We start from the raw sequence: 19,899 nt of genomic DNA on the forward strand, positions 1-19,899 counted from the left end.
TGTGTCAGATAATCTTAGTCTGCACTGGTCACATGGGTAAAACATGTTGCTACCAGCAGGCTAAAGAAAGAATGTCCTATAGATGTGCCATATCTCGAAGTAAGTTGCCACCACTGACAAGTCTTAAATCGGCCGGAAACAATAAAATTCTAAGTAATTTTCAATCATCAATTTGGCGATTTGATAGTAAGGGGCAAGCTCACCAATAGCTTTTCATCACATACATTATTATCTAACTTTAAATCTTTAATTGATGATACATATCAGATTGCTGCAAAAATTATCTATGCAGTAGCAATAGAAATTTGAAAGCCAGGCCATTTGGTTAAGGTCTGTATCTATGTAGCTTTACATTTTACTAATTAGAAAGGAAGTCTCTAATGCTCTTACTGATAAGTACCCTCAGCATATGTGTGTGTGTGATTTGAAAGATACACCTGTAGTATAAATGTGACTAAATGTCTCACCTTGACTTCATGCATGGCCTGATGGGTAAGAGGACCACAAACTGAGGTAAGTGTCTCTGGCAGGTGAGTTATAATTCCCTTCAACACTTCTGTATTCTCATCTCGCAGTAACATTATCATATCTCCCTGAAGGTTACTCACATGACTTCCCATAATAGCAGCAATCTGTATAGATAACAACAGACATTATATTTTAATACAAGACATTATCATTTTAAAAAAGTATATTTTCATTAGAAATTATTAAGCTTAAAAATGCAATTACAGAAACATAAAATACATGTATAATGACAGAAACAACCAATTAGAACAGCTTCATACATCATTTATAAAATATAATCAGACATTTCTGAAAAATTAAAGCCACAAAAGAAATCCCTAACTTGATTTCCTTATCAACACAGGATTTAGCATATATAAGACTGTAACTATGGAAATATGCCTATCAACAAATTTGACAGTGATGACAAAACAAAAGAACAAGAGCACCGCTATGCGGAGCATTATATGCCCGAAAGTGTTTTTTTTTTAAGTAAGGATGAAGCATTCATTAGACATGGGAATTAGCTGTTCATCCTATAAAATTTTACAGATGTAGGTTGATTAATACTTAAGTCATTAATAATGACCTTAACCTTTGACCTTGTGACCCTAAAATCAATAGGGGTCTTCTACCTTATATGGACAATCATCCTATGAAGTTTGAATATGTGGGTCAAATGGAACTTAAGTTATGCTCCGGAAACTGTTTTCAGTATCAAGGTAATAGTGACCTTGACCTTTGACCTTTTGACCCCAAAATCAATAGGGGTCTTCTACTTAATATGGACAATCAACTTATGAAGTTTGAACATTGTGGGTCAAATGGAACTTAAGTTATGCTCCGGAAACTGTTTTCAGTATCAAGGTAATAGTGACCTTGACCTTTGACCTTGTGACCCCAAAATCAATAGGGGTCTTCTACCCAATATGGACAATCATCCTATGAAGTTTGAACATTGTGGGCCAAATGAAACTTAAGTTATGCTCCGGAAACCAAATTGCTAACGGACAAATTGCTAACGGACGGAAACTGTTTTCAGTATCAAGGTAATAGTGACCTTGACCTTTGACCTTTTGACCCCAAAATCAATAGGGGTCTTCTACCCAATATGGACAATCATCCTATGAAGTTTGATAATTGTGGGTCAAATGGAACTTAAGTTATGCTCCGGAAATTGTTTTCAGTTTTAAGGTAATAGTGACCTTGACCTTTGACCTTTTGACCCCAAAATCAATAGGGGTCTTCTACCCAATATGGACAATCATCCTATGAAGTTTGAACATTGTGGGCCAGATGGAACTTAAGTTATGCTCCGGAAACCAAATTGCTAACGGACAAATTGCTAACGGACGGAAACTGTTTTCAGTATCAAGGTAATAGTGACCTTGACCTTTTGACCCCAAAATCAATAGGGGTCATCTACCCAATATGGACAATCATCCTATGAAGTTTGAACATTGGGGACCAAATGGAACTTAAGTTATGCTCCGGAAACCAAATGCTAACGGACAAATTGCTAACGGACGGACGTTCTCACAGGACAGTAATTATGTGGCTACTCTATTGTTCTCTCTATTGTTCTTTTTAGCCACGCAAAAGAAAATAGCCACATATAAGCATCACGGAATGAATGACATCAAAGAGAACCTATTGTCCCTCTAGCCACATAATTACTCTCCTGTGAGTGCGGACGGACAGACGGACGGACGCCAGGGGGTATAACATAATATGCCCTTTCGGGCATATAAAAAGGAGAAAAACTTTATGTTATTTCAATGCCAAACTGATTTCAAAGTTGTCCTATTTTTTCTTTTCATTCATTTTTTTTTGTTTCTACAGCTTAGACCTAAATGTCATTTTAGCAGCATAATGAATTTATAGGCTTTAATTCATGTCATGATGTATAGCACTGAAAATTGCTTTTTTCATTTTGATTGTTATTTATGACCAGACAAATTTAATAATTGCCTTATGAATAGTAATTACTTCATGCATATTAATGAATTCACCAATGATCTCCTCTATTTTTTCGTGTTAGATTCCAGTTACATAGAACAAAAATAAAGACTGTAAATAATGAGACATGATTTCAAAGCTTTCATGATGGATACATGTCTAAAATTAATCTTTATATCAAAAGAAATTCAGAGGAAATATAGAAAAAAAGGAAATAACCAATGCCCCATATCTGATAGATAATTCTTCTTCAATCAAACATATTGTATTGTTCACAGATCAATAGCCCCGAGAATAAATCATAAGTGCTCCTTTTACATGATATTGGTTCTTTTGTAATATTCTGTTTGATAAAGACCATAAACGTTCTTCTAGTATCTGTTTTGAATTATTTGCTTTACACCAAAGCACAATTCTGCAATAAACTTCATATACAGGACTCGATTATTGGTAAATCATCATTCCCAGAGATGCAAATTGCATAAAAGAATTCAGACAACTATCTTTATATTTATAGTTATTGGTCTTTGGTATTCATGTCACCATTATGATAGGTTTGTTACCCTGGAGATAAAATGTGGCGTCAGAAAATTTTCTCTCCAACAACATAAAAACTTCAAATTTCATTAGTTTAAAGCAATCAAACAGGATGAAAAAAGTTATTACACATTTGAGCACAGTGATGCAATTTCCAAAATGGGAACACACTATTCAGAAACCTCATTTCGTTGAAAGTTTCAAATTTAATGAAAGAAAAAAAATTGTGGAAGATATTCTTGGGATTGTATTGTCAAAACAGTAACGCTATTCGAAAGTAGTGTTTGAGTTCAGTGATTGAATGCAAGAAGAAGTCTTATAAAAAATTCATGATGATAAATGTTACTAATGTAACTTAAATCATTTGAATTCTAGAAATAATATTTCAACATGTACTTCTTTCAATAACTTCAGATTTAACATTACTTACAAAATCAGGATTCCATATACTACCCTTAAGATATTATGCAAAAACTGTTATGACCATTTCAAATTTGTAAAACGAAAATGACATTGCATATGAAAAATTATCACCCTTCTTGGGCGAATCAATGTTACAACTTATGATTTTCAAATAAACACAATACTCTGGATCACTTAGCCAAAGAATCAATTCTCTAGCAGAGTAACTGTTGTCAATGATTGTATTTATAATAATCAAGGTAGGTGCACACTCTGACTCATATGTAACAAAACATTACATTTTGCCACATCAACTTCAATACAACTGACCTCATGAAATCCTGATGATAGTGTTTTTCGTACTTCAACGTTAGGATCCTTACATATATTAGAGAAACAAACACCCAACTCTGACTTGAATGACTTTGCACCAACAAATAATACCATTGCCTGAAAGAATAGACAATAAATATGATCTAGTAATGAATGGTTCATTATATAAGAAACACATAATTGAATGATACTTTTCATAGCTTATTCAGATTTTTTTTCTTTTTGAATTAAAAGCAACTATACAATGTTATTTATTTATCTCTCCTAACTTAATGTCCACAACACACTGTAAGAATTACACACTGGCTGCTGGTACAGACAGGAATATCTAACTAAAGGGTAGCTGTTTATGGCAGTAACAAGGCTTTGCCGAGTTTCCGCTAAACAGTTACCCCGAGAGCTAGATATTCGTGTCTGAACCGACAGCCAGTGTTTGATTCTTTTTCTTGCATAATACATATCAATTATTTTCTGAACAGAAATTACGAAAACTGATATTCTCATTACGCAATTTTTTCTTATAGTAGCGTATAAACTTACAACTTCATTCATAACGGTAAAATGACGTCACCTTAAGAACGCAATTCTGTCTGATTTGAAAGAAGTAAAAAACGTTTAAATGCCACTTTGAAAACTATTCTTATACAACAAAAAAACTGAAGACAAAAATGTCAGTTCATTATTGCGGCTTGCTATGAAATCTTGTTATTTTCTATAGTATAACAATGTCTGTATGTTATATCAGATATCTTCTAAATGATCACAATCAGGTCACATTACAATAAATCAAGATTTCTAAGCAAATCTAGGAGTAAAAAACAAGACAAAAACTGCCCATTTCCAGAGAAATCAAGTGTACTTATTTCATCAATTTCCTGCTCTACACTGAAGAATTATGCCATTATTCAAATACTATCTTATTAGATCACAGGAAAGTGTCTGTCTTATAGAAATGGGAACATCATGTCCTAGCTCTGAACAATATTACAGTGAGTAACCTTAAATTACAACTTTATCTTTTCTTTTCTTCTTAGAATAATGACAGTCTCATAAAAACCTGATGCAAAAGTAATATGGTATCCTGGACTTTGAAGACTAAATACATTCTTTTAGTTTCAGTAAATTTTAGTATGAGTGTGTGTATAGATAAAACTCGAAAACTAAAATTTTGAAAACAGTATGGTATATGCATATGTATTTTATCACATCAATTAAACACTAGTCTAAGTACATTTAAGAAGCAGATTTAATATATATTGTACACCAAGGTAATGTGTATTTTACATTGTTATTCTAGTCTGATTAATATCTTCATTAACTTCACACATTCTTTACTACTCACAGCAACTTCATATAATAACATTCTACCTTTCTTACTGATCTCTCAACAACATCAATGTCCCACTAATAATATAATAGATGAAATGTGATGGCATTAATTAATTCCCCCTAATCTTTATGTATATACAATTAATTCAATGAAGAATACTTACAGGAAAATTAAATGCACAATTTCTTCTTGTTTCAATAAGGCGGTCTTGTAATTCAATGATGTCAGGTAACAGGGGTACCTGTAATATAAAACATAATTTATAAATATAACACATTATAACAAACTATCTATACGCGGCATGGTAGTTAACACCTATAACTCTCACATTCTATCTGATAAAAAAGTGTGTCAGTTTTTTCACTAACTCCTTTATAATTAAGCTTTTAATTTCCTGCGGAGCATAATATGGGTTCTATGATAACTTTCTTATGCTTCCCCTTAATCAACGTCTCAAGCATAATGTATTTCTGCAAGAATACATGGCAGTTTACTGTTCCTTCTATTGGTAAATGGCTTTAAAATCTACTGATACATTAGACAGTGTAAATGTGAGACTTTTCATAAGTTTATTTCTCAAACTACCAGAAAGAACTAAAGAACATGAGTAAAACTGTAGGATGTAAATCCAAATGTAAAATGTCATTTTTTAATGGGTATCATATGCACTACAATATAAATTTCTGTAAAATTATGCCTTTCATTATGAAATTATTCTACACTAAACTTGGTTAATGCTGGTTAGATTTGTCACAGATTAACAGATGATTTAAACTGTTTTCTGCATATTTGATGAATGCCATGTTATCCAGTTATATACAATAAAACATACACATGACAGGAACATGATAAAAATAACGTAATGGTAAACCTGCTGGTCTTTCGAGGGAGACTCTTTCTCAGCATCTTTGTTTTTATTTGATTTGTTCTCATTGAGTCCGACCTTACATAATTGCTTGAAGAAATCAATGAACCAAGACTTTTGTTCATCAGTTAAATATGCTGGAAAAAAAAAAATCATAGTCTAAATGTGAGACTTTTCATAGGTTTATATATATCAAACCTTCTTATATACCTATCTAATAAAATTTTATATACAGTTATAATGCCACAAAAGACTATCTTTCTAAATCTGTATTTTCTAATGTACAGTCGACTCTCGTTATCTCGAAGTCATCGGGACCGACCAAAAAATATCGAGATAACGAAATGTCGAGATAAACATATTAGGGTTGGAATACGGCAGAAACTGATTTTACAAAAGACATGTGCATACCTTATGTCAAATAAACTATGATTTCCACTGTCTTGTTTTCATAGGCCTAGTCAATATTTAACAAAGTAACAATAGCGGATGTTTACCAGCGGAAAAACTTGTGTCTGTGATAAACACATATAGTGAGGTTTACTCAGTAATACATCGATATGGTGAAAACAATGTTTTCAGGGTGGTTGATCCGGATATCCTCCCTGGTTATTTATCTAGTCTTTCTCGAGATTGTTCAACCACTGATTGATTTGGTGGGGATGTTTTAAAACAATTTTGCAACGATTGTGTTTCTATACTTTCACTATTTCATTTACATTTAAAGTCATAATGAATTCATACAGTGTTCGAATATTTATAAAGAACGTAAAATTCACTCATTTTGGACGTAAGTCAATCAACTCGCTTAATAGATTAACTTTTATAAAAACAGCTTAACTTGTTACAAACATAATCATCATTATGGCACGCGCAATTGAGCAATTATTGTCTAGTTCGTGTTTTTCACACGTCTTAAGGGAACAGATGAAAGAAAACTATTAGTCGAGATAAACAAAGGTTAATAGTGTGAAAATAACTGTTGGGGCTGAAATTTTACATCGAGATACTAAAAATATCGAAATAAAAATATCGAGATTAACAAATATTTCCAATATAGATAAAGAAGGAAGAAAATCGGGACTTTCAAAATTTCATCGAAATAACGAAATATCGAGAAAAGCGATGTCGAGATAACGATAGTTGACTGTACTTTTAAAAAATTATAAAATTTGAAATGATATTTTTGAAACAGCTCATTTAATATACAATGCATTTAAAAATTCTGATTTAATCAATTGAATTACTAGACTTTTAAAGTAATATTTTATTACCTGAGAAGCCATGACAAAGTTTGCCGATCTCCCTGGCAACAACAGGTAGTGTGACATCTTCTGTCTTCACTGACTGCTGACAGAACTTACATACTAGAGGTATTAATGTTGCTCTACATGTATCTATAATATAAAAACAAACATTATATAATCATTCATTTTTTTGTTGTTATATCTGTACAAAGTTACATATTAACAACTTAACAACTTACCTAACAGTAAAGTCTATTAATACCACCTATTGGAACAACACAATTATAATGTTTTAGCATTTAAATTGAGACATGAGAATGAAAGAATTGATATTTAAGACAAATTGAAAGTTTTCTATTATAGTTGTTTCAGCAGAATTGATTAAGAAGATACTACTGTCAAGATTGTACTTTATTTTTAAAGGAACACCTACAACTGTCAATCTTAAAAATACTTTTACAGATCATTTCGTATACCACATATTTTATTTTCAACACAAGAGCAAGTCTAAACTTGTCAGTATAAAAATGTCCATACATGTAGCTATTGATTTAGCAAAATTTCAAAATCTTCCAAATTACTGGTAAAATAGAAACAACCTCAGGGTTTCAAAACATAAAACCAAAATAAGAATAAAAAGTAAGTCTTGAGGTTGAATAAGATCTTGATGTTAGACATTGAATGTCTGACAATGATCTTGTTAAATGAAGCAATGCATTTTTAATAGCTTAATAGTTCCACAAGTACATTAGATTCATTAGTCTGTTTCCTGACGGTTTACCATGTCTGGTATTTAAATTACGGACATTCTATTATCATGAGATCAGAGTTTCTTGGTAAACAAGTGTGGACAGGAAATTACTTGTATCTCTGATACTGTGAGACATCTTAGTTCTATAAATTAGAAGCTACAGAACTTTAACAAGATATATTCTTCAGATTCCCTACAAAATTTTCAATTTGAGTTTGCTGCAAAATGTGGTTGAAAAGGTTAAGGTTAAAGAGATGTAAATTTACAACATTTTAGTATTGTTGCAAATCGTCACTTCTCCTAACACATTCTGTTGTAAGAGATTTCTACGAGGCATATTAAACAAGGTATATGAATTATTTCATACCTTTGTCCAATCTCAAAATATTCACATATCAGACGTCATAAAAAGTTTGAATGTTACCTTAAAGTACACGGTAAATTCCTTTAACTATGTTTACCTGACATAAAATATGTTGGAACACAAATATTATTCTAAATGATCGTATAGAATGCATGGAAATGGTATAATTAACAGTAAATGCAATTCCTTATGATAATAACATTCCTGATACAAGTACAGTAACATCATATGATGAATTACGACAATAAAATGCATCTACATGTTAAAATATCAGACATTTTACAAGCAGGTAGTTTTATATTGATGACAGACATGTTAAATCATGGTGGCTTCAAAAGCTATTTGCTTATTTTATATTCAACTCACATAGAAGTCTAGATTTTGACTATCCTGCACTGACTGATTTGGAGAAAATTCAGAAACTTCTTCAAAAGCTATAAGCTTATTCAAACCACACTGAAGTCCAATTCTTTGACTATCCTGTACTGATTTTGTATAAGAAGACTTGAACCCAAACTTTTTAAATTTTAACCATTTGGCCGTTATTCCTTACTTGTGAAATATTCTTGCTCATAACCATATTCAAATGCTGAGCACATTTACAAAATAATTTAAAACTCTGGTAAATTATGGAATATTTGTGGGAAAAAATACTGGACAATTACAATTCTAACTTGGTATCATGTCTGTTTTGTAGGACAACTTCCAGACCTTGCCTCTATTTTGAGTATTCAATGTATGTGGCTAGTTCTAGGAAGAGGGATGATATATTTAGGATGTCTGCAATCTCGGTAAGATATACAGGGATAGTGTTAAGACACTAGCCAGTAGCAAAGACAGTTCAACATATTCTATTCATTATTTACAATAATTGGACAAAGGCTTAGCTAAGCTTACATAACAGAAGACAATTTTGTGGTTAATTTGTTTGTGAAATGTGTAGGATTAAATACTTGAGACATATGTTGTATAAGGAAACAATTGTCGAGAAAAATATACCCTGTCTTATTAAATGGGAAGGACAGGCAATAACTATGACAGACATAATATTAATACAAGAAAAATTTGATATACTGTATTAAATAAGGTATTATCAGTGAGCCTCTAGTACAGAAAACCTTTTGATTAATGTTCTTGATATAAATATAGACATAATATTACCACGATGAGAGAATGGTCATGATCAACTAAATTACAGTGGTCAGAAAACAAAATGAGCCAGTTAAATATAGATGAGAATGTAAACAAGAGGGCCATGATGGCCCTGAGGTCGCTCACCTGTATATAGGCAGCCCCCCACCCCCGGGCCAATTTTTACCCAAGGGCTTTTATTTGTTTATTTGAACAGACTTGGTAGAAACCCATAAGAAGATGTTTCATGCTAAACATCTAAGTTCTAGCTCATTGGGTTTTTTAAAAGAAGATTTTTAAAGTTTTTACTATACACATATAGTTAAAAACAATGACAACCCTGGGGCAGGGCCAGTTTTGACCCCGGGCTTTTATTTGAACAAACTTTGTAGATATTTACTTAAAGATGTTTCATGCTTAATATCTAAACTCTAGCTATTTGGGTTTTTTCAAAGAAGATTTTTGCTATACACATATAAGGAAAATCAATGACCCCCCCCCCGGGCGGGGCCAGTTTTGACCCCAGGGCTTTTATTTGAACATACTTGGTAGACAACCATTAGAACATGTTTCATGCTAAATATCTTAGCTCTAGCTCTTTGAGTTCTTTAAAAGAAGATTTTTTAAGTTTTTACTATATGCATATAGGGAAAATCAATGACCCCCTGGGGCGGGGCCAATTTTGACCCCAGGGCTTTTATTTGAACAAACTTGGTAGACATTCATTAGAAGATGTTTCATGCTAAATATCTTAGCTCTACCTCTTTGGGTTCTTTAAAAGAAGATTTTTTTAAGTTTTTACTATATGCATATAGGGAAAATCTATGACCCCCTGGGGCGGGGTCAATTTTGACCCAAGGGCTTTTATTTGAACAAACTTGGTAGACATTCACTAGAAGATGTTTCATGCCAAATATCTAAGCTCTAGCTCTTATGGTTCTTTAAAAGAAGATTTTTTAAGTTTTTACTATATGCATATAGGGAAAATCAATGACCCCCCGGGGCGGGGCCAATTTTGACCCCAGGGCTTTAATTTGAACAAACTTGGTAGACACTCACTAGAAGATGTTTCATGCTTAATATCTTAGCTCTAGCTCTTTGGGTTCTTTAAAAGAAGATTTTTTAAGTTTTTACTATATGCATATAGGGAAAATCAATGACCCCCTGGGGCGGGGCCAATTTTGACCCCAGGGCTTTTATTTGAACAAACTTGGTAGACACTCACTAGAAGATGTTTCATGCCAAACATCTTAGCTCTAGCTCTTACGGTTATTTAAAAGAAGATTTTTTAAGTTTTTACTATATGCATATAGGGAAAATCAATGACCCCCCGGGGCCGGGCCAATTTTGACCCCAGGGCTTTTATTTGAACAAACTTGGTAGACATTCACTAGAAGATGTTTCCTGCCAAATATCTTAGCTCTAGCTCTTTGGGTTCTTTAAAAGAAGATTTTTTAAGTTTTTACTATATGCATATAGGGAAAATCAATGACCCCCTGGGGCGGGGCCAATTTTGACCCCAGGGCTTTTATTTGAACAAACTTGGTAGACACTCATTAGAAGATGTTTCATGCCAAATATCTAAGCTCTAGCTCTTAGGGTTGTTTAAAAGAAAATATTTAAAGATTTTTCTTTTTGTTGCCATGGCAACCAGAGTTCTGCATGGAATTAAATTCTTTGAACAATTTTTAAAGGTGACCACCAAAGGAACATTCCTGTGAAGTTTGGATGAAATTGGCTCAGTGGTTTATGAGGAGATGTCATTTAAAGCAAAAGTTTACGGACGGACGACGGACGGACGGACGCCGGACGAAAAGCGATCACAAAAGCTCACCCTGTCACTTTGTGACAGGTGAGCTAAAAAGATGGAGAAAAGAAATGTATTAGATAACAGTTATTTTAGGAAATGTTTTTAAGTGTAATCTTAGGTCTCCAGAATAATGACTGCGGACAGGAAATCACCAGAATCAGAAATGGTCACAGACACCTAAATTACAATAATCAACTGACAGATTGATAGGTGAGATTTTAAAGAGATTTTTTTCAGACAACACCAATCCTCTTTGAATTAAAGCCAATGACCATAATTAGCTGTCTTGTCTAGGCAGACAATGACTGATTATAAAACTTTGATGACTTTTTCAAAAATGGTATGAAAATATTTGCATTTATTATCAGACCGATTAAAAAATCATTTAAGTGAAAATGGAAGATGGCAACTAAGTTTGCAACCAGTCCAAACTGATTCTATACTGTAAAATGCAAATTCATGAGATTACAATAAGTTAAGTTTGGATAGTTCTATATTTGATTAAGGGCAAATAATTCATATGTAACAAAATCAGCCTGGAAGGACGTTAAGCATCACTTTTCATGCTGCATTTCTGCATGTTTTGCTTTGTAACTGAATTTTGTAATTTTGTGTGTGAATTTATGAGTTTTAAATTATTAAATTTTTTAACTTAGCAGCTGAAAGTTTAAGGTCATGTCAGCCTTTTTGGATGTGCAGATTAGTCTGGATTTATACTGGTTGTATAAGCAAGACACCATTATCATTACTAGCATTAAAACAGTGAATAGAAATTTATACCTTCATCAACAAGTGTGAGTATATTGACAACAGTTTGTAATCCAGCTATTCTAACATAACTTTCCTCATCATTTGTTAACTCTACCAACTCAGGTAGTATTGCACTTTTGGTGGCTTCCAAGCTAAACATAAAAGAAAAATAAATATCAACCTATAACATACAAATAAAATAGCTAATTTATAAAGATTCACATATCTATATCAAATTTATTCTAACCTGCATTCTGTTTTTGTTTAAATAAATTGCAGTAAGATAAAGTCGTTAACATACAACATAGTTTCATACCTTGTTTGCAGCTTTATTATTAGATGTGTAAAACCTTGCTTTAGATTAATGTTATCCATCCTTTTAATAAATTGCAGTCAAATATTTAGAATATAAAGATTCATACCCAAGTCCCCTCGACACCGGGTCCAGCTGCATACACATACAGCCTCGTACTTCATACTCCACATCCTGACACAGCGACTGAACAATAGGCAGTATCTCCTTCTTTATACTGTAAGTGGGAGAAAAATCACATCGTATTATTGCAAGTATTTTTTTGTGAAATTCATTTAATTAAGGAAATAGCTAACCAGCCACAATATCAATTTTACCATATGCAGGAAAAGTACGAGAAATCAGTGACTCATTGGTATACAAGTAATAGCAGTTATGGTGGCATAACTTGAAATAATCTAAATCAGCTGTTTTAATCTATATAATCAATTAAATTTCATAAACCATGCAAAATTGATGTTTTGATTGAAACCAACAAATAAAATTGCCACAAAACAGTATGACTTCACAGTAATTTCACACTGCATGCAAGGATATAATTTATAAGAATATTTGTAATTAACAACACAAATAACAAAATTGAATTTATCTTTTCATCCATGATTTACAAGGGGAAATTTAATCTTGTTGTGTTAGGACAAATATTTCACTGTTTAAAATAAAAGTCAGGTTTCTCCTCCTGAAATTACTTTGACATTCAGTTTTGAGTAAAATTAACAGGACTTTATGGAAGATGATATATGAATAAATAAAACTATGAATAAAATAAAATTATGGATTTATACTAGTTGAATATTCAACTTATTTCAAATATAAGAAATATTTTTACAACTTAGTTAAGGATATTTGTGTGATATTGAATCATATACCCTCCCTAGTTTACTTATTTAATGAAATAATATAAGTGGAAGAATCTACATGTATGGTCAAAATATACATAGTCAAGTGAATAATCACTGATTATGGAGCTTCAAAAATTTCTGTGAAATCTTGGATCAAGAACTCAACAACACAAGCTTATATAAGTACCTTCAAACACTGTCAAATAGTCTGAGTGTGTCAGAAAACTATCTGAGATCTTATGTTATCGTAAAGTTGTACTTACACGAAGGGCTCAAATCTTGTTGCAATTTTGCCTAGGATTTTACAACATGACAATCTAGTTTGAACTGGTTGTGACAACTGCCCCTTTTCTATTGCTATCGTTAATATCTGAAAAAAGGCACAAAACAAACATTAAACTTAAGTACAATTTTTCCAAGATTGTCGTATCAAGTTTTATCAAACTTTCAACGTGAAACAATCTTCTTTTTTTATTTTAAAAGCAAATAAGGTTTTTTTTGTTGAGCAAACACATGTTTTACAAAAGACAGGTAGTAATTACAAGCACATAAACACTGATCAAAGATTTCTGCTGATTGAAAGGTGTTTGAAAATAAAAGTTTTGTCTGGAGTGTTTCCCTCATAAACAAGCTAACATGCATGTTTATTACATTGTTTTCTACATTTCAATCTCTTCAATACAGCATTTACAAAACTGTAAATTCAATACTTCAACTCCACTAATTAGATCATAGCATTTTATTTTATACATAAATCTTTTTTCCCCTCAAAATTCAAACAAAACAGCTAATCTTATGTGCAAAATGCTACTGATTTTGTAGTGTTGTAAATAAGGCAATTTTGTTTTGTATTTTTTTATTAATATCTGAATATTTTTATTGAATTTAAGCCAGAAATTATTAAAATAGCAAGATTTTAGACTAAGTGTAACAGTGGGTACAATACAACATGCTGTAAGTTTTTGAAGTAACAGCCAGTATGTACTGTAGACCCCCAGTATCTATAAAACTCTCTTCAAGTCAATGTATCATTGTTAAAGAACATTTTAAAAATAGCTAAATATAATGATTGGGATTGAGATCTATTTCAAGGGGGGAATGTTTACACTGTCAGGTTATTATTTCATATAAAACTTGAACTGTGAAGGTCATTACAAAACAAACAATCTCTGTAACACACACCAGATGAACCATCTGTCCCTATTTTTGTTACATTTTGTTACCCTATTTTCATTTTAACAAGTTATTTATCAATAGACAGGTGCCAAATGTTAAAGACTACTAATATTTTAATAAATCTAAGCCAATGTTTATTAAATAGACACACACCTCTTTCTTGATGATGTCTTTTGGCAGTAAATCTATAACATCTAACAGTGTATCTAACCAGGCATTGGCAATATCTGAAAATAAGAAAAGAAATTTAATTTTTAATTTTAATCACTTCCCACAAAACTATCCCGAAACAATGACATTCTCAGTGGAATTGTATATTAACATTCTCTCTTCTGTATTTCAAGGTCAAACTATAATAAGTCAAACTATAATAAAAGTATAAGACTGTGCAAGACCTGAATTGTGATAATTATTCATGTTTTATCACCAGATATGGAAACAGGGATTTATATCTATTCAGAGAATATTTATCTCATATACTGATCTGTATATGTATATATTCATACCATAATTGGTGACAGATCAGTAGCCAGGTGGCTGACTTTTTCATTTCTTAAACATGTAAAAGAATGTAGTTGGGAAAGAATAAAGAACTTTTTATGAACTATATTGAAAACTCCCCCACACAAATGTTTCACTGACAAAAAGTACAATTTCATTAAACATTGTAATTGCATTAGCTCTCCCACATGCAAATTTCAGTTTCCCTGTACCAATTTTCTACTGACAAATGCAAAAAGAAAGAAAGAAGAAGAATTCTATCATTTAGAGTGCTCTTCAACTTCAACCATCAGACAAACATTACATTTTCCTAGAATTGTTTTGCTCATACTGTAGTTAAAGTTTTCCCATAAATAAACATTGAATGATTAGTATGTCAGCTTGAATGTTTGTTTTACAGTTAATTGATGCTGAATCAGGCACACTATATTGACAAGATAAATAGAACAGCTGTTTTCTGGCAAGTTTTACTCATTTTGACACAGGGTTCTACTAAACACTGCTGTGCAAATTTGAATTTTAAGAAAACTTGTTCTCACCCGAAAAGCAGACAACATAACTCAATTACTTTTTATTTATTTCCAAGTGGCAGGAAAACGAAGTTCATATTTTTTCAAAGTTTGCAAGTATGATGATGGAATGTTTGAAAAATGTTCATGTTAATATACATATTTAATTACATGTATATAAAAAGACTAACATTTTCTCATACATTTCTTATTGCAAAAATGATATGACTGCAACATGCACAGCAAAATTTTAATACTCTTTATACAATATACTTCAGGAAACATGACATTATTACATGTAACCTCAAAACAGAGTCTTAACTCTATAATATTATATACTTGCCATTCTCAACAGCAACAAATGACAAATGTTCAATTTCTTTGAAAAGCTGCTGGCAATCCCTCAGGCAATAACAAATACACAATTATAGTTTGTATGATTAATAACTCACATTAAAAGGATCCATTAAGGGCCATTAAACTCCCTTTTTTCCACACATTGATTATAACCAATAAATGACATGAAAAGAGACTCCAAAACCAGGATATTGATTCAAGCTGTCTTACAGGCATCTTGTTTCTTTATCATATTAACCAATGTTATCCCCAGACCCCTTTCTTTGGTGACTTATATCCTACTTTGAATATGGGACAGCAATATCAAAATGCTAAAAGTTTGAAGCCTACAACCACCCAGAGTTTGATCACACTGTACAGGCATGTGGGCAGGTCTAAAGCTCTGAATTAAAGCTATAGACAAGTCATAAGTTCAGACAAGATGCTCTTTAATGAGCTTATTGGTTTAAAATATTACAAGTTCCTATCTCATGCACTGGATTTTCTGCAAAATGAAACCTGTCATTTATGTCTGGAATTAAGAGAAAGTTTTGTCTGGCTTAAATCCTGTTCTGACATTTGAAGTTAATGATAGAATTTCTTCTTGAGGAAAATAGAAAACCAGTCTGTACAATAGTTGAATTAAATGTTTTCACATGATGTTGGGTGGTAATAAGTTATTAATCCCTTGAGTAATAAAGAAGATATAGTAAAAATTATTTTACTGCACAAAAATTTAATAAAAAGTCTTATTGCAGATGCCAACATCCGGCTGAGTTATATACTTTTTATATTCAAACTAAAAAATAAACTGTTTTTGTAACATGTCTCTATAGTATAAGAAGAAGCTAAATTCATGCAGGCATAATTATAACTGTACATCTTTTCTATATACAGTATTTAAAATCTATGGCTTAGTGATACAATATCCTCTGGCAATAATTATGCAGGTTGACTATGACATAAAACAAAGTAACAACACCTACACCTAGAAGAGTGAAAAAAACTAGACTAAAGCTGTTTGTTTTTTTTTTTTGTATGGCAAGTTCGTAAAAACAGCATGGTATAACAAAATAAATAGAAACAAGGACAAATCTAATCACACTTAAAGCAATCTATCCAATGTAAGTGAGGGATTCCTATAACTACAAGATAATCAGACATATTGTACGTCAGACTGAGAGATAGAAAACATAAACTATTCATCAAATAAAAGCCGACAATGTCTGACAACCTGCCAATCTTCCAAGTTCTAAAAAAGCGATAAGCTGAAAGTTGACACTGTATATTTACTGGAAAATAATGAATAACAATCAAAAGTTCTGGCACCGTGAATGAAAAAAGAGCAATGTGTGATTTAAAACACTACTTTTAATAAAAAAGAATCAATCATGCAAAAATCATGGCAAATTGGAAAATGAAAGCTGATATACTAACTTTGCTTGAAATTCTTTTCAGCAAACTAATTCTAAGGCAAAATACGACTTCAGGGTAACAAAATAGCTGTTTGTCAATAATTTAATTCTGTGACCTCTGCTAATTTCTTTCTTTCATGTAATATATACAGTTGATGAATCTTTCTTAGTCTAGTCTACATAATTCTTTTTTTGAAAAGAAGTGCAATATATATTTTTTCCCTCAAATTTAATGATATTTATTTATATTAATCAAAATTTAATCATTTATATATTATGACAAATAATAATTAACAGAAAGAAAGGTTAACCAATGTTTACTATATGCTGATGAAAACAGATTGACAGAGAGGGATCATGTGAACAACAGCTTATTTTCTTGTCTTTGAAAAATAAAACCAAAAACATAAGAGAAACCTTTGTGTATCCAATTCATCTAACTTGCCCTAAATAAATGGCCCTTCAGAGAACACTTCATTTATATTTTTTCAGAGTTTTAACCAAATGATTTATGTGTCTGACAGCATTTCCTTGATTATCTTTAAATGAAGTTTCCAAAAAATAAATGTGGAAGGAAGCCTCTTAAATTCTCTATTTGTTTTTTATGCATTTTTTTTTATAAAACGGTAATGAGTTTTTAGTGTTTGAAGAACAACATATGATAACACTCTCCACTCAACATCTGTTTGTATGCTACCCTGTTCATATAAACATACAAGCATATGTGTACAATATGGAATAATTACTTAGCACAATCTCATGCCAAACTTTTTAATAAAAAACATCTTTTATCATGCGTTATAACATACATGTCAACTGCTTTCTGTTTATTTATCAAAACTGCTTTCAGGTCTGACATAGCTATTCCCACTATTTGTTCAGACAGTGGCCACATGTAACCTCAAGTAAGCTACAGGAGGTGGCATTTTAAATTTATTATTGTGACAATAAGTATAATGATTAATACTTTGGCTGAACATTTCTGACAGAACTATATGTACTTGTATTTCTACACAATGAAAAATATCAAAACAATGTGTGTTGTATTACTTCAATCACATCATATATAATTGTCATGTTGCAGTTAAACTGTCATGTTGCAATAAAATAGCAGAAAAAAATAAGCAAGATTTATATGGGAAAACACTATCTTAATAGGATAGAATTGCAAAAATCTACAAGAAAACTTTTGCGCCCTAATCTAACAATTATAAGGAGCATGAAAGCTTTGTTGTTTACCCCAATCTCTCACTGTAACAAAATAAAACATAGAAATCAATGTAAAAATTAAGACAGTAAGAATGTCTAATTATCTCAAAAATTGTGTCTAATTACATTGAAATTGGACTTATAATGTCACTTATACTGCCAAAATAAACAAATGAACAGAATGTGAACATTGAGTGAATAGTGAGTGTATATCTCTTTATGATTTTAATGAATGAATGCAGAGACATTCCTACTACATCTTCTACTCTTCCCACACAAAACATTTCCTTATAATCCATGCCAGGGAGTTATACATAATTATAAAACATGCATGTTTATCTATTCTTTTTGTAAAGTTCATTATTTTTTTCATTATCTAGAATTCTATGTATTATACAGATTTACAATTTTAACTCAGTTTAATGCCAATACATATTGTGTTCTTCAGTTTGCTGTGCTGTCATACATGTACATATAATACTAATAACAGATGTTTTCATTTTCCTAACATAACTAGTATGATATAGTTCTATGTAATTTACCATTGAAACATGGCTACAATCATTCTTTAAACAATATTCTGATATATATCATACTGGCATACAAAAAACTCTCTCCTTGCTTTTTCAACTAATTGTTTAAAAGCTAAAAAAAACTTAAATAACTTGTATACATAAAACTTGAGGGACATTAGCATTCTTTGGACTCAATTACAAATTCTTTAAATAATAAATCATTCTTTTTCTTGACAAAGGTAAGACATTATTACACATTGTATTTGCTTACAAAAGAATTATTTTATAAAGGCTATTGGAAATTATACTTTCTATGTATGTATGAAGTTTCCTAATTAGTGATATTACTGTGGTAATTAATGCTATGTCCAATTTCTCTCTAAGAAGGATAACTTAAAAGGATATACTATTTTCCACATACTTCAGTTTTATTACTTAAAATATGCTTAAAACCAATTTCAACAATAGAAAATCCTGGCCAACTTAATTAAGATATTTAAAATCATATGTACCGGTAAATAAAGTGACCCATGTGTTTTACATAAACTTTGTTCATTGTTTCAGCTAAGAACATTACAAAGGGTGTCTTCAACTACTGATTCTATGTGCAATTTTTATTATAGAAATTCATATAAATGGAAATTCTTTGTAGGCATCAGAACACTATGTTATTCTGTTTATTAAGGTGCACTACCACTAGAAATTTAAGTGTCTTGTTAAAGAATTATAGTACATAATTACCTGGATCTTTGTTATCCACACTAGATAAGATGGTCTGTAGGAATGTGGACGCGTAGTTTTGTACAGGAACCAGGTCTTTACGTAAGATTTGAACAAATGCTGACGATGCCGCCAATTGCATGTCTGCCTGAGCAACATGGAGAACTTCCTGTAAAAAAGATAAAAAACAACATACAATAATCATCATAGTACTTATATTGCAACTGATAATAACTGCAATCCTTTATCTTCAAATATGAAGAATACTGGCATTTTCCTTTACATTTTATTGTTGTTGTTTTTATTTTCTTTTATATTTTATTCAAAATGTCTTACATGTTTTAACGACACAAAAGACATGAATGGTGATACTTTTT

General features: G+C 31.4%; 1 protein-coding gene across 13 annotated transcripts in view; it reads right to left on the minus strand.

Moving 5' to 3' along the window:
* Positions 1–19,899, minus strand: part of LOC132720749 (serine/threonine-protein phosphatase 4 regulatory subunit 4-like) — a 60,202-nt gene that overhangs the window by 14,135 nt on the left and 26,168 nt on the right. For 11 of the 13 annotated variants that reach the window (XM_060704955.1, XM_060704947.1, XM_060704957.1 and 8 more), the window contains 11 exons: positions 19,544–19,691; positions 18,318–18,329; positions 14,471–14,544; positions 13,405–13,511; positions 12,409–12,516; positions 12,017–12,138; positions 7,208–7,330; positions 5,940–6,070; positions 5,232–5,309; positions 3,736–3,855; positions 468–632 (listed from right to left, as the gene is read on the minus strand). In XM_060704955.1, the coding sequence (XP_060560938.1) occupies positions 468–632; positions 3,736–3,855; positions 5,232–5,309; positions 5,940–6,070; positions 7,208–7,330; positions 12,017–12,138; positions 12,409–12,516; positions 13,405–13,511; positions 14,471–14,544; positions 18,318–18,329; positions 19,544–19,691 (1,188 nt within the window). The remainder of the gene's footprint in view (positions 1–467; positions 633–3,735; positions 3,856–5,231; positions 5,310–5,939; positions 6,071–7,207; positions 7,331–12,016; positions 12,139–12,408; positions 12,517–13,404; positions 13,512–14,470; positions 14,545–18,317; positions 18,330–19,543; positions 19,692–19,899) is intronic. The other 2 variants (XM_060704956.1, XM_060704951.1) reach the window with 1 other exon arrangement.

The sequence above is a fragment of the Ruditapes philippinarum genome, unplaced genomic scaffold (assembly GCF_026571515.1).
Source record: "Ruditapes philippinarum isolate M1 unplaced genomic scaffold, ASM2657151v2 ctg446_1_1_1_1, whole genome shotgun sequence".
Taxonomy (NCBI): domain Eukaryota; kingdom Metazoa; phylum Mollusca; class Bivalvia; order Venerida; family Veneridae; genus Ruditapes; species Ruditapes philippinarum.